Source organism: Phyllostomus hastatus, unplaced genomic scaffold (genome assembly GCF_019186645.2).
Source record: "Phyllostomus hastatus isolate PE091 unplaced genomic scaffold, TTU_PhHast_1.1 phas_contig_1741, whole genome shotgun sequence".
Lineage (NCBI taxonomy): Eukaryota > Metazoa > Chordata > Mammalia > Chiroptera > Phyllostomidae > Phyllostomus > Phyllostomus hastatus.
This window is the reverse complement of record NW_025333672.1, coordinates 125,670-140,244: the sequence shown is the minus strand read 5'-3', so window position 1 is coordinate 140,244 and position 14,575 is coordinate 125,670. Positions and strand designations below refer to the sequence as shown.

The following is a 14,575-nucleotide window of genomic DNA, read 5'->3' as shown; positions in this document are numbered from 1 at the left end:
AGTTGCAGTTTAGCCTTAGCAAAGGGGGATTTCGTGAAGGCAGCATGGTGGAGAGTAGGGGTTTTCCTGAAATTACACTTTGCTTAGAGCAGAGAATGCTTTAAAAATACCAAAAATGTATGAAAATAAAATAAAGCAAATATAGTCTAGTGTTTATTCTAAATTCTGTTAAGTAGTATGATTCTAATAGAGTTATCTAAGGAGTTTAGATATTAGAAGGAAGACCCACAGTTTGAACCGTGGGGTTGACATCAGCTCAAGCCTCTTCCCTCAGCCAATGGAATTTTTTTTTAATTCATTGTAGCTCCCCTGGCTTATGAGCCGTTCTCTACTCTTGCCATGATATATGAGGACCAAGGTGACATGGAGAAATCACTGCAGTTCGAGTTGATTGCTGCGCACCTAAATCCTAGTGACACTGAAGAATGGGTTAGATTGGCAGAAATGTCTCTGGAACAAGACAATATTAAGCAGGCTATTTTTTGCTACACCAAAGGTAATTAAAATGTATTCATCATTTTGTTTGATAAAATGTTACATAATAGGTTTTTGACAATTGTACTTGATATTTTGGGGTGATGTTAATTAAAATATATTCCTTGTATTCTGTTATACCAGAGGTATTTGGGATTCATCTGTTTCCATGTTTATCAGCAATTTTATTTATATTGTCAGCTAATACAGCACAAGTTAGTAGAAGAACAGAACCTTCATTTTCCCACCAAGGTCAATGTTGGTGCTAAGCTCTTTCTTGAGGGTTAATATCAGACTGCAGTGAGCACATGAAGATTAATATGATTCAGGTCCTGTCTGGTCTGAGATCAGACTTAGTTGAGAGTTCCTGGGAAGGTAGGTTTATTCCTGAATAACCTGCTTAATTTCATAGGGAAATTAGTTTACAGTGTTTATTAAATATTTTCTGAAGAGAAGATGGATCATACCCAGGTAGCATGAATTCCTTTTTATGATTAAGTTATCTTTTTTCTTTTTAGCTCTTAAATATGAACCCACTAATGTCCGTTATCTATGGGAGCGATCCAGCCTTTATGAGCAGATGGGAGACCATAAAATGGCAATGGATGGCTACAGGCGTATTTTAAACCTTTTGTCTCTGTCTGATGGAGAGCGATTTATGCAGTTGGCTAGAGATATGGCAAAGTAAGTTTGGGGTGAAATGTACATAAATGCTGTTATTTATCATATTTTAGAAAAGCATATATTTGAAGTAGAATATATTTTATATTGAGGTTCAAGGAACTGTTTTGCTTCTTGTATTTTATTGAATATATTGTGCTTAAGTGGAAAGGTGGGTTGGAATTTTTGTGGGTTTTTTTTCAGTGCTTTTATGTTTCCAATCAAACTGTGTGACTGCTTGGAAAAATGTGTATATACAATTACCTTTCAGGTGGTCAGAGCTTAAAGATGGAGCCTGTTTTGAAAGGATGACTAAGGTCCCAGTTTTCCATACCTTACTTAAAGTTATACACATTTGCAGTAATATTATTTTAACTGTTGCAAATGAAATCTTTGTGATCTGGGATCTTCTGAATCATTTTATCTGGAGCTAATAGTAGAATACCATTCTCAGAAGAAAAAAAATTCTTTATAGTTAGCATCTGCTACTGACTTTGGTATATATTTTATTCTAAAGTTTTATGTCCAGGTGCATTTACTTCTCTGATATGCTATACAGCAAAACAAAGCAGGAAACATTTCCACTAAGTAAAGCCTTGTGGTACACCTTCTATTCTGGAAATCTATGTTAATAGTATCTTAGGGCTAACCCTATTAATTCAGTGGCCATTGCGTCATGAAGATGCTTAGCTGTGAAATCACACCCTGTACTCCCAATGATGGATTATGTAGGAATACTGGAAGCATTTTAGGAAATTGGTTAAGACAGGGCAACTCTAAATTGATCTTTGATATCTGCAATGAGCATCGGGGACTTTTCCAGGTTATTTGCTATTAATCAGATCTCTAGCTATTACAGTGGTTAGCCCAGTGAGCTTCTACTCTATGAACTGTTAGACAGTAAACTTGTTTTTCTCTTGTATAATTTATAATTTTATTATTGGGACAGGGTGGTGGTAAACATTTCTACCACTGCTGCAGAGGTCTTTGCTAAAGGGAAGTCTTGTTACTGTAAGTTCTGATTAGGCTTTCTCTCAGTCTCCACTTGACCTCTAGAAATACTTGTGGAACATGAGTTATGTGTTAGGCACTGTACAAACAACAGGAGATCCAGTACTGAGTGAGTTTTAAAATTCCCTGCCTTTGTAGCATTGACATTGTAGTCGGGGAGTTAGGCAGTAAGCAGATGAACAGCTAAATATACAAGGATAATATATCAGATGTCGATAAGCGATATGAAGGAAAACGAAGCAGGGAAGGGGGATAGAAAGTTGAGGAATAGGAGTGCGTCATTTTAAATAGGGTGGTTAGAGAAGGACTTAATTCCCTATGTTGTGGCCCTGCCGACCTGAAAGTGAATTGAAGGGGGTATGGGAGCAGATATTAGGGATGAGTATCACTGGCGGAGGACATGATAAATGAAAGGAATGTGCAGGGGACACATGGAAGCTGAAGGTTTAAGGGGAGCATAGCAGGAGGTAATGTCGGGGAAAAGATCCCTTGGCCCTTGTAGGCCATTGTAAGGGCTTTGGCTTCTGCTCTGAATGAGTCTGGAAGTCACTGGAAGGTTTTGAGTAGAAGAGTGACATGATCTGACTTAAATTTTAAATGCACTGATTCTAGCTGCTCTTTGGAGAATAGATAAAGGGAAGGTAAGTACAGAAGCAGGGAGAACAGTTGGGAAATTATTGCAGTAATCCATGGAAGGGGTATTGGTAGCTTGGATCAAGGTAAAAGCTGCAGGAGGTGGTGAGAAGTAATCATTCTAGATGTATTTTGAAGGCCGAACTCTCAGGAATTTCTGATAATATTGAATGTGAGGTGATGTGTGTGTCTGTGTGTAAGAGAAAGAGAGAAGGGGAGAGTTCTGAGGACTAAACCCCGAGGTGCTACCGTGTTTAGAAGTCTGGAAGATTGGGAGGAAACAGGGAGATTGGAAGGAAATGGGCAGTGCAGTAGCAGGAAACTAAGAGAACATAATATTCTAGAATTTTATTGAAGAAAGCACCTGAAGGAGGAAGGATGATCATCTGTGTGAAGTAGTGCAGATAGGTCACATAAAAGGGGGACTGAGTATTGACGTTTGAAATGGGTGGAGCTCCTGGGGGACAGGCAACTCTGTGGAGAAATTTATAAGGGGAGCGGAAGAAAAGGAAGGTAATTGGAATGGGCTTTAGAGTTAAGAGAGAATTTCTAAGTTGGGAAAGATTACAAAATATTTGTATTCAAATGGGAATGATTCACAGCTGAGGGACATATAGAAGATTCATGAGAGGGGGAACAATGGCTTGAATGATGTCCTTGAGTAGGTCAGAGGGAATGGGATCTAATCACGGGTCAGCCTATGATAAAAGGAGAATGGAGTAGATAATGTGGGTGTGAGTGAGTAGGTAGCTATGTTGGGAGTGTGTGAGATGCCTGACTTAATTGTCTTGTAAAATAAGTAAGGTGAGTGAGAATGGGAGAGTGCTGGAACTTGGAGGGAGGGTGGTAAGTAGTCATCCAGTTTTTTAGGACCTTGCAGCCCCACAGATGGGCAGCGTTTATGTCACCTTGGAGCCAGTCACAAGTGTGGAATCTCAGCTCTGCCCAGCACCATGGGGTCAGAATATGCGTTTTTATAAGACCCCCAGTTGATCCCTATGTATACTCAAGTTTGAAAAGTACTAGGGAAATTGTAAGAAGATTGCTGACCAGCAGCATGGGCCCACTTGAGGCTAGTGGTCATTAGTTTAGAATGACTGTGGTCAGCATGGGCAGCTGGGCAGCTGGTGATACGGAGTAGTCAAAATCCGATTGAGCAGGGTTGGAGTGTTATCAGATGATTTTGATAAAGGGACAGAAGGGCAGGAGAATTGAGGAGATGTATAAGGAAGTAATTATAATGTTGGACCATAGAGAAGGAGGGGAGTGAGGACATGGAAAAGAAAGGATCGATGCTTTGTAGGTCCCACTGAGGGAGAAGAGCTGGTGTTACGGAGGGAATGAGCTGGAGGGAAGGGAGGTAACTTTGGGGGAGAGCAAGAGACTTGACATTGTACTGACATTGTACATGTTTCTCTGAATCAGCTCTGATTGTGATTTTAAGGAAGAGTTTTCCTCTTCTCCAATTTTAAGAAAATGAAAATCAGCCAGAGGGCCTATCAGCCAGGAAATGAATTTTATAATCTGAGTTAAATAAGCACTTGTCCTTTTTGTCATTTCCTTTTTTAGGAGTTACTATGAAGCCAATGATGTTACTTCAGCTATTAATATAATTGAAGAAGCTTTCTCGAAACACCAGGGCCTAGTCTCCATGGAAGATGTTAACATAGCAGCCGAGCTGTACATTTCTAACAAACAGTATGACAAAGCTTTGGAGGTAGGGACATTTGTGTTTCTTTTTAGGTTTGAAGCACATTTCTGTGTTCTAGAAATTCTTACAAATTGATAATTCCTCATTTTAGTTATATATATTATGTACTAAATTATATAAAGTCTATTTGGAAACTTATTTCTAGATTGTGTATGCATTCCATATGAAATATAAAATGTGGTTATCATATGATGAAAGCCATCATCATTATCAAAGGTGCCAGACTAATTGTTATAATTCAGTTCTTAATCTGTTGGGGAAAATAGATTGGTTTGATACAGAGGAATTACATATCTTTAGTTAAGCATTAGTTAATATGATATAAAAATGTTATTGTGTCACAGTTGTTTCTTATTTTAAAGAGACTTACTATTGCTTTTCATAGCCCATTTATACATTGTAAGGAATATTTGAATTAGCTATATAGATCTTTGCATTATGAAAAGATTTTTCATACATACCTACTGTATTACTCTCTCTCCCTCTCCCAATTCTTTTAGGTAATTACAGATTTTTCTGGAATCGTGCTAGAAAAGAAAACTGCAGAAGAAGGCACTTCTGAAGAGAATAAAGGTTGTAGTTTCTTCTTCATAGGAAAGTGTATATAATCCTCTCTTGTTCATCATGTAGCATTTTGAAATTGATAGTTACTGTTTCCTAACAAGTTTTCCCAAGAAGCATTTTTTTCCTAAGAGACATATCACATCTTTTTCTTGCAAGTGTTCACTCACAAGTTATCACTCTTAAAAAAAATTGTTTTCTGTTACTTTTATTTCTCAATACATCCACTTGAATGTGGCTTTTTTTTTTTTTTTAACTGACCCAGGGCCTTTTTGTGCTATATGAAGGAAGAACAGATTACTGAACAGCTTATCAACGTAATTTACTTTTCAAGTTAGCACTTCAATTAAGCATTGAAAAAATCCTTCTTTAGACTTAAGCATAGTATTATTTTACCTCTTTCTTAGCCTCTTTGTAGTGAAGACTGAAAAATACTTTTAAGTTCAGGAAAAAAAAGAGTTCTAAGTCTTTGTTTGTTCTCGTTGTCTTTTTAGTTCTTTGTAGTTTTGATAGAAGATGTAGGAGTTTATGCAGGTTTTGGATAAGTGAGTAAGAGATTAGGGAAAAACTATGAGGATAATTGCTACCAAAGGCAGACTGAAGGAGTGTAAATACTCGGTGCTAGAGTTGGCCAGATTTTGAATTGACTGTGGAATTCATTTCCACCTTTCCACAAAGCAAATTCATTTGCTTTGAATTAAGTAAATGAGATCTTACATGGAAGGTGGAGTTTGCTTCATGTGCCCCACATTCTAAGCTTGCTTTTTGTCTGTCTGATTTACAGCTGGTGAGAACGTCACCTGCACTATACCTGAAGGTGTGCCGATAGATATCACAGTGAAGCTGATGGTCTGCCTTGTTCATCTCAACATCCTTGAACCACTTAATGTAAGTAACGTTAAGATCTGTGCTGGAGATACTTCAGATCAAATTCACAATGTTTTTTTTTAGATGGCAAGAAACTGTAAGTTGACTTTAGGTTTCACAATTCTTAATAACCAGGAAGTCACTATAAGCATCTTTGTGTGGCTGTCCTGTAAGAGGTAAGAGTGTTTTGGACTGGGCTTATAGTAGCTTTGTTTTTCTTTTAAAATGAGAACAATTCAGAGATCAGAATTAGAGATTGAGCCTTTTAGATAATTGGTAATTTCTGACAGCTCTTCTTTTTTGCTAACAACACACTAAGTATTTAATTAAATTAAAAAATTTGACATTTACTTTTCAGACTTTAGGGTAGGTATTGAATAAAATATGCAAATCTATGCCCACACGGACCTTTTGTCTTAATGGGATTAGATAGATAATAACTATGTAAAATGTAGAATGTTAGTTGGTGGTAAATACCCTGGAAAAAAGTCAAACAGGGTGGAAGAACAAGGAATGTCGGGGATGGGAGGAGTTGCAGTTTTAACTGGGGTGGTCAGGAAAGGCCTCCCTGGAGAGGTGGCATTGGAAGGATGACTTGAAGGAAGTGAGCCATGCTGATGTCTGAGGGGACAGCTTTCCAGAAACACAGACTGCACCGAGACCCTGAGGCAGGGTGCGTTTGCTTGTTAGAGGAAGGGCGCAGAAGATCAGCATTGTCTCAGTGTCTTCCAGGCCTGTCTGTGACAGTCCTCCAAATGGGGTATAATGAGTGAGTGAACAATGGCAGTAGGAGCTCTTTTCAATAGAGTCAAAAGTGAACAGAAAAATGACTATTTAAAGGTGTTTTTATTAAGCCTTACTCTTTAGGCTTGCCCAGACAATTGATGTATATGTTAAAAAGAGAAATAGACTAGATGTAGATGTGCACATTTGTGATGAAGGTTTGACTTCAGGCTTTAAAATTGTGGTCTAGCCTCTTTTGACAACGCTCGTGGAACAGAATCCTGAAGATATGGGAGACCTCTACCTAGATGTCGCGGAAGCTTTCCTGGATGTTGGTGAATATAATTCTGCACTTCCTCTCCTGAGCGCGCTAGTCTGCTCCGAAAGATACAACCTTGCTGTCGTGTGGCTTCGGCATGCAGGTAATAGTTTTTGTGGGAGGGAAAAGTTTTAGTTGTGTAAGAAGACGAGAACTTACTTTCCCAAGATAGGAATAATTGTTATTACATGTTGATGTCTTAGAGAAAGTATTTCTGATCTCAGGGCAGTTTTTTGAAAGTTAGTATTCTAAATTGGTACATCACTAAGTGATTCCCCTCACTGATGCTTTGGAGGAGTGATTCACTTAATGGTACCAGAGTGAAGTGGGACTAACAAATTCCTGTTAAAAATATCATAGATATCTGTCTTGTGTCTGTGTTAATCATAGCCTCTGGTTCCTAGTGGTAGATTGTCAGGCCTAGTGATAGACTGACAATCTGATTTTTGAACAGCTTTTAAAGATTTATATTCAATATGTTATTTTGAAAAAATCTATTTTTCAGTGTTCTTTGAGCTGAAAATATGTTCAATGTTGGTTTTTACCTGTCATTTTATTTTTTTCATTTTTAAAAATATATTTTATTGATTATGCTATTACAGTTGTCCCATTTCCCCCCTTCACTCACCTCCACCATACACACCCCCTCCCACACACATTCCCTCCCTTTAGTTAATGCCCATGGGTCATACATATAAGTTTTTTGCTTTCTACATTTCCCATACTATTCTCACCCTCCCCCTGTCTATTTTCTACCTACCATCTATGTTACTTATTCTCTGTATCTTTTCCCCCTCTCTCCCCCTCCTACTCCCCTGTTGCTAACCCTCCATGTGATCTCCATTTCTGTGGTTCTGTTCCTGTGTCATTTTATTTCTAAGTCTACAGTAATCTGAAATAAATATTGTATCTAGATCCACACAAATTAGAAATAAGTCATTTAGATTAAAAAAAATAGCTTCAGAAAAACAACTAAATTTCTTAAAGAAACATGAAAGCCAAAAACATTCTAATAGAATTTCCTATTGAATCAACATAAAAGATGCATTAAAATTTGAATAGCCCTGTTTAAAATATCTCAGGATGACAGAAAGTTCTAATAGTTATTAAAATATATAGTGACAGAAAGTTCTCTATAATTAGAAAAGCATTGATATTTTGAGGCCTACCACAGATATGAAATAGCGAAGAAAACATTTAAAATTAAGGTAACAGTTTACTGAGTAAATGTGAGTACAAATGTAATATACCATCATAAAATTATATTTGTGGTACTTTGATTTTAAAGACATAAATGGAGCTTTGGAATTTCTGTTGCCTTCCTGAGCCTGTGATATTGAGCTTGCTTTCTGTTACTAATAGCAGACACTTTAGAAACCCTGTTCAATTATGATCATGCTGCTGATAAATGCTGTTTCCATTTTGAGCCAGTGTAGCTTGAGATGAGTGGAAAGTGAAAGCTCAGAGTCATCTAAAAATTATAAAGAAATTTGAGCTCAATATATAAGAAACATCGTTATAGGAATTTAATGCTTATAATATCTTTAAAAGTGAAAAATAAAAAATTAGGAGAAATGCCATTGTGATGATCCATCCATATTTAGTAGTCTTCCTTTATTGTCAAAGTTTAACCTAAAGAAATTTGAGATTTGAGAAAGCAGTTGGGGGCAAAACTATCATTTTAGGATATAATTGCAGTGGAGAAGAAAAAAGGTGCAAGGAGTCACGGCCAAGATGGAGGCATAGGTAGGTAGATACACTTTGCCCCCACACACAACCAAAAGAAGGACAACACCAAATTTAAAAACAAAAAACCAGAACTGACAGAAAATCAAATTGTATGGAAGTCAGACAACCAAGGAGTTAAAGAAGAAACATTCATCCAGACCAGTAGGAGGGGCAGAGTCAGGCATGTGGAGAGGACTCACAGCAAGGCAGCCGATGGTAGACCCGGTGAGGCAGCAGATTGTGGACCGGGCTGTCGCTCATTTGCGGGCAGATAAACCAGGAGGAACAACTGGGGAGTGAGACAGGCTGTACAACCCAGGGTTCCAGCACAGGAAAAGAAAGCCTCAAGACCTCTGACTGAAAACACCTGTGGGGGTTGAGGTGGCAGAAGAAGCTCCCAGCCTCACAGGAGAGTTCATAGGAGAGACCACAGGGTCCTAGAACGTACACAAGCCCACCCACACGGGAATCAGCACCAGGAGGGCCCAATTTGCTTGTACCTAGAGGGGGAAGTGACTGAAAACAGGCAGAAAATGGAACAAGTGCCATTGGTCCCTCTCGGACCCCTCCCTCACATACAACATCACAATACAGCAATGTGGGTTGCCTTGCCCTGGTGAATACCTAAGGCTCTGCCCCTTACAATGTAGCAGGCATGCCAAGACAAAAAGAAAATGGCCCAAATGAAAGAACAGATCAAAGCTCCAAAGAAAATAAAAATACACGATGAAGAGATAGCCAACCTATCAGATGCACAGTTCAAAACACTGGTAATCAGTTTGCTCACAGAATTGGTAGAATATGGTCAAAAAAATAGAGGAAAAAATGAAGATTGTGCTAAGTGAAATAAAGGAAAATGTACAGGGAACCAACAGTGACAGGAAGAAAACTGGGACTCAAATCAACGGTGTGGACCAGAAGGAAGAAAAACATTCAACCAGAACAGAATGAATGTGGGAGGCCGCTCTGTGTGGTGTGGGCCCAGCCCCCACTTGGAGATACACAGGACCCACGCCCAACAGATAGGTTCTCCTGTGGGGAATCAGGCCTGCAATGTACTTAGGCCGCTATGAGTCTTGCTTTTTGCTAAAACTTCCTCACCTTGAACTAAGGACATTTACTGCAAAGCAACTTCCTAAAATCCATGCTAAATCTTCCAAGGATGAGTGTAACTGGTCCAACTACTTTTGCCTTTTCATTTTCAAATACCCCTCTTCTGTGATGTGATTAGCGGCATTGGCTCCTTTGTTTTCTATAAAAGGTAACTACCTAAAGTGAGCCTGTACATAGTTAAAGAGGACCTTCTTGTAATGTGCCCAGTAAGACAATAAAAGCTCATTGAAGCAAAGGCTGAGGCTTTTGCTTTCCTTGAGAGAAAGGCCATGCTGTCCCTTTTCCTCCACTGGATTCAGTAGTCTGTGTGAATGTCTCATTTCATCCATAATGACATGGACCCCACAAGCAGGGGTCCCCATCAAATGAAGAAACAATTAAAAAAAATGAGGAGAGGCTTAGGAACCTCCAGGACATCTTTAAACGTTCCAACATCCAAATCATAGGGGTGCCAGAAGGAGACGAGGAAGAGCAAGAAATTGAAAACTGATTTGAACAAATAATGAAGGAGAACTTCCCAATCTGGCAAAGGAAGTAGACTTCCAGGAAGCCCAGAGAATCCCAAAGAAATTGGACCCAAAGAGGAATACACCAAGGCACATCATCATTAAGTTACTTAAGATTAAAGAGAAGGAGAGAAGTTTAAAAGGAGCAAGAGAAAAGGAGACAGTTACCTACAAAGGAGTGCCCATAAGACTCAGCTGATTTCTCAAAAGAGACCTTGCAGGGAAGAAGGGGCTGGAAAGAAGTATTCCAAGTCATCAAAGGCAAGGATCTACATTCAAGATTACTCTATCTAGCAAAGCTTTCGTTTAGAATGGAAGGGCAGATAAAGTGCTTCTCAGATAAGGTCAAGTTATAGGAGTTCATCATCACCAAACCCTTATTTTATGAAATGTTAAACAGACTTATCTAAGAAAAAAGATAAAAAAATATGAGCAGTAAAATGACAACAAACTCACAGTTATTAACAACCACACCTAAAACAAAAACAAAAACAAACTAGAGCAAACAAATAGAACAGGAACAGAACCACAGAAATGGAGATCACATGGACGGTTATTGGCAGGGGCATGGTGGGGAGAGATGGGGAAAAGGTACAGAGAATAAGTAGCATAAATGGTAGGTAGAAAATAGACGGAGAGGTTAAGAATAGTATAGGAAATGTAGAAGCTAAAGAACTTATATGTACGACCCATGGACATGAACTAAAGTGGGGGGATGTGGGTGGGAGGGGGTGTGCAAGGTGGAGGGGAATAAAGGGCAGGGGAATGAGACAACTGTAATAGCATAATCAATAAAATATATTTTTTAAAAAAAGGAAAAAAGGTACTAAGGGCCTAGCTAGACTAGTGTTGTGGCTGTTAGGGTGCAGAGGAGAAATGCTTATGGGGATTTGTTTTCAAGTTTAAGTGATAGAACTTAATGTGTGATTGGCACACGATTTGAGGAATAGGGCTCAGAAGCCTCACGTCTTCGAACTTACCCCAGGGAAGTACCTGAGTGAGGTGAGGGGTTGAGGATCACAAAACTCAGGAACCTGACAGGGAGCAACAGTATTACATTAAAGTGGGCAAGTGAGAGGACAGGGGAGGGTGGGAACTGGAGAGTCCTGTCCGCAGGGTGCTGCTGTGTCTCAGCATGTGCTGATGGGCCCTGCGGGAACGGGGGACCACTACTGCCAAGTCCAGATTTTTCAAAAGAATCCAGTAACTTGGATTTCATAAATACACTAGTTTAAAAAAATGTAGACAATTTATTGTTTTTAACAGCACTTTGGCCAAACAAAACACATTAGTAGGTTAAGTTGGTCAGCCAATTGGTGAACTCTGGCTTATATACATGAAGATGTTTTCTGCAGTGTTATTTATTACAGTAAAAATTTGGGAAAAAACTCTAAATGTCAAATTATATGTTTAAGCAAATAATCTGTTTAATTGAATATTATAATCATTCAAAATGCTGACAAAGATGTGGAAAAATGTTGAAAGCATAATGCTAAGTGAATAAAGCAGGATCCCAAACTATAGGCATATGCTCAGTACATCCTTGGAACGATTTGAGTTTGGTTAGGAAATAATTAGATTGATCAATCAGTAGATAGAAATTAGAACCAACAGTTGTTTTAAAGTATTAGAACTATTCATACATTTTTTCTTGTTATAATTCTTTTGATATTGCTGTAATATTTCTTTTAAAATGGAGAAATAATTTTGGTAAGGTTACAAATCCTTTGTTCATACTTATATGTTATTTTAACATCTCAGAATGCTTAAAGGCCTTAGGCTATATGGAGCGAGCTGCTGAAAGCTATGGCAAAGTGGTTGATCTGGCCCCCTTCCACCTGGATGCAAGAATTTCTCTTTCCACACTTCAGCAGCAGCTGGGCCATCCTGAGAAAGCTCTGGAGGCTCTGGAACCGATGTATGATCCAGACACTTTAGCACAAGATGCGAATGCTGCGCAGCAGGTAGGCCATGGAATGTGAAGTTTCTCTTGGTGGATTATATTTAGAACTTTCTCTTCAGTTAAGGAGTCTCTACAGCTTATATCCAAAAGTTTTATTTCAGTGTATTAAATTTAGTGTATTTGAAAAATGATTTCGAGTCTCAAGTTTCAGTCATGCATTAATCATTATAAATTATAGTTTCTAAAAAATTCGATGTTTATTATAGTGAAGGATTTAGCAGAGGTTTTTAAGTTTGGTTTCTAGACAAAACAACCTGCAGCAAAGGAATTTTGCCACACTGATTGTCATGTGCTTATTTATTTAGGAAATGAAGTTGTTGCTTCATCGTTCTACTCTGTTGTTTTCACAAGGCAAAATGTATGGCTATGTGGATACCCTGCTTACCATGCTGGCCATGCTCTTAAAGGTGGGGAATGATTTTTCTTTATATTAGCCCTGTTGACTTTTTAAGTGTTCAGGATTTGATTTAAACAACGATTATAGCTATTTTATCATTTCACTCTACTAAACTCAAACTTTTAAAAGCGAAAGTCAGAGACTAAAGACTTAGAGATTAATGGTATGTAATCGAAAATCTGCATGGAAGTGTAAACTTGACTGTAGATTACGTGAAAAAGTCTTCGCTAGCACATAGAAAAGTGAGGATCACAGTATTATCAGTTATTGGCCCTGTAGACACAACTGTGTGTGGAAATTGCTCACTTTGCCAAAATGCTTTCAGGTTATGACATCCTTTCTGAGTTTGGACTTTTTTCCAGGGAGGTGGTTAGGTGTGTGTGGGTGTATGTTATACAGTTGATGTGAATTGCCTTCTTAGTGAGTAGCATGACCCAAATTCCTTTGGTGAGAAAAAAGTTTATTCAGTCTTTTTTAGGTGTTTACATACACAATAATTTGGTCTCTTTTTTTCTTAAAAATATTTTAGGCACACCTATGGTACTTGCGGCCTACAAATTTTCTTTAAAAATTTTACAACTAAAAAAATATCAAATTATCTTTAATTCAGGTGGCAATGAATAGAGCCCATGTCTGTTTGATATCCAGCTCCAAATCTGGAGAGAGGCATCTCTACCTTGTTAAAGTGTCAAGAGACAAAATATCAGACAACAATGACCAAGAGACAGCAAACTGTGATGCAAAAGGTAGTAACTTTTCACTTGCTTTATTACATAAAAGTTGGCTGCATTGAAAAAAAGATTCATAAAGTAACACCTGACAATAGTAATCTATTTGAAAATATACCCCTTTCAAGTAAAATGAAATTTTTATTATTGTTGATTTTTTAACAACTTAATATTGTTGACAATATTACAGAGGTCCCCATTTCTCTCCCCCTTTTGCCCACCTCCACCCATTCCCCGTGCCCCAGCCATCACCACATGGCTGTTCTCTGTGTCTGCGGGTTCTGCATGTATGTTCTTTGGCTAATTTCTTCACCTTCTTTCATCCAGTCTCCCCAACCCCTGCCCTCTGACAGCTGTCAGTCTGTTCTATGTATCCATGCCTCTGTTTCTGTTTTGTTCATCAATTTGTATTTATTGGATTCCACATATAAATGAGATCATATGGTATTTGTCTTTCTCTGACTGGTTTATTTCACTTAGTACAGTATTCTCCGTGTCTACACATGCTATCACAAAAGGTGAGATTTCTGCCCTGGTTGGTGTGGCTCAGTGCTGGCTTGAGAACTGAAAAATCTCCAGTTTGATTCCCTGTCAGGGCACATGTCTGGGTTGTGTGCTAGGTCCCTGGTTGGGGGCATGCGAGAGGCAACCAATCTGTATGTCTCCGGTACATGGCTGTTTCTCTCCCTTTATTTTTCCCTCACTTCCTCTCTCTCTAAAAGTAAATAAATAAAGTCTTTTGAAAAAAGTAAGATTTTCTCCTTTTTTTTTTTAACTGCATGTAGTATTCCATTGTCTAAATGTATTACAGCTTTTTTATCCACTTATTTACTAATGGACACTTGGGCAGTTCCCAGATCTTGGCTATTGTAAATAATGCTGCAATGAACATAGGAGTGCATATATTCTCTTGAATTAGTGTTTTGGAATTCTTAGGATATATTCCCAGCAGTGGAATTTCTGGGTCAAAAGGCAGTTCCATTTTTAGTTTTTTGAGGAAATTACATGCTGTTTTCCACAGTGGCTGCACCAGTCTGCATTCCCACCAAGAATACATGAGGGTTTCATTTTCTCCACATCCTCACCAGCATTTGCTGTTGGTTGATATATTGATGCTAGCCATTCTGGCAGGTGTGAAGTGATATCTCATTGTGATTTTAATTTTCATCTTTCTGGTGATT

General features: G+C 38.4%; 1 protein-coding gene across 1 annotated transcript in view; it reads left to right on the top strand.

Moving 5' to 3' along the window:
• The window catches only part of GTF3C3 (general transcription factor IIIC subunit 3), a 36,603-nt gene that overhangs the window by 6,163 nt on the left and 15,865 nt on the right, over positions 1 to 14,575 (top strand). The window contains exons 5-13 of the mRNA XM_045833756.1: positions 305 to 496; positions 993 to 1,158; positions 4,348 to 4,495; positions 4,990 to 5,062; positions 5,835 to 5,938; positions 6,891 to 7,062; positions 12,068 to 12,270; positions 12,575 to 12,676; positions 13,277 to 13,412. Of these exons, the coding sequence (XP_045689712.1) occupies positions 305 to 496; positions 993 to 1,158; positions 4,348 to 4,495; positions 4,990 to 5,062; positions 5,835 to 5,938; positions 6,891 to 7,062; positions 12,068 to 12,270; positions 12,575 to 12,676; positions 13,277 to 13,412 (1,296 nt within the window). The remainder of the gene's footprint in view (positions 1 to 304; positions 497 to 992; positions 1,159 to 4,347; positions 4,496 to 4,989; positions 5,063 to 5,834; positions 5,939 to 6,890; positions 7,063 to 12,067; positions 12,271 to 12,574; positions 12,677 to 13,276; positions 13,413 to 14,575) is intronic.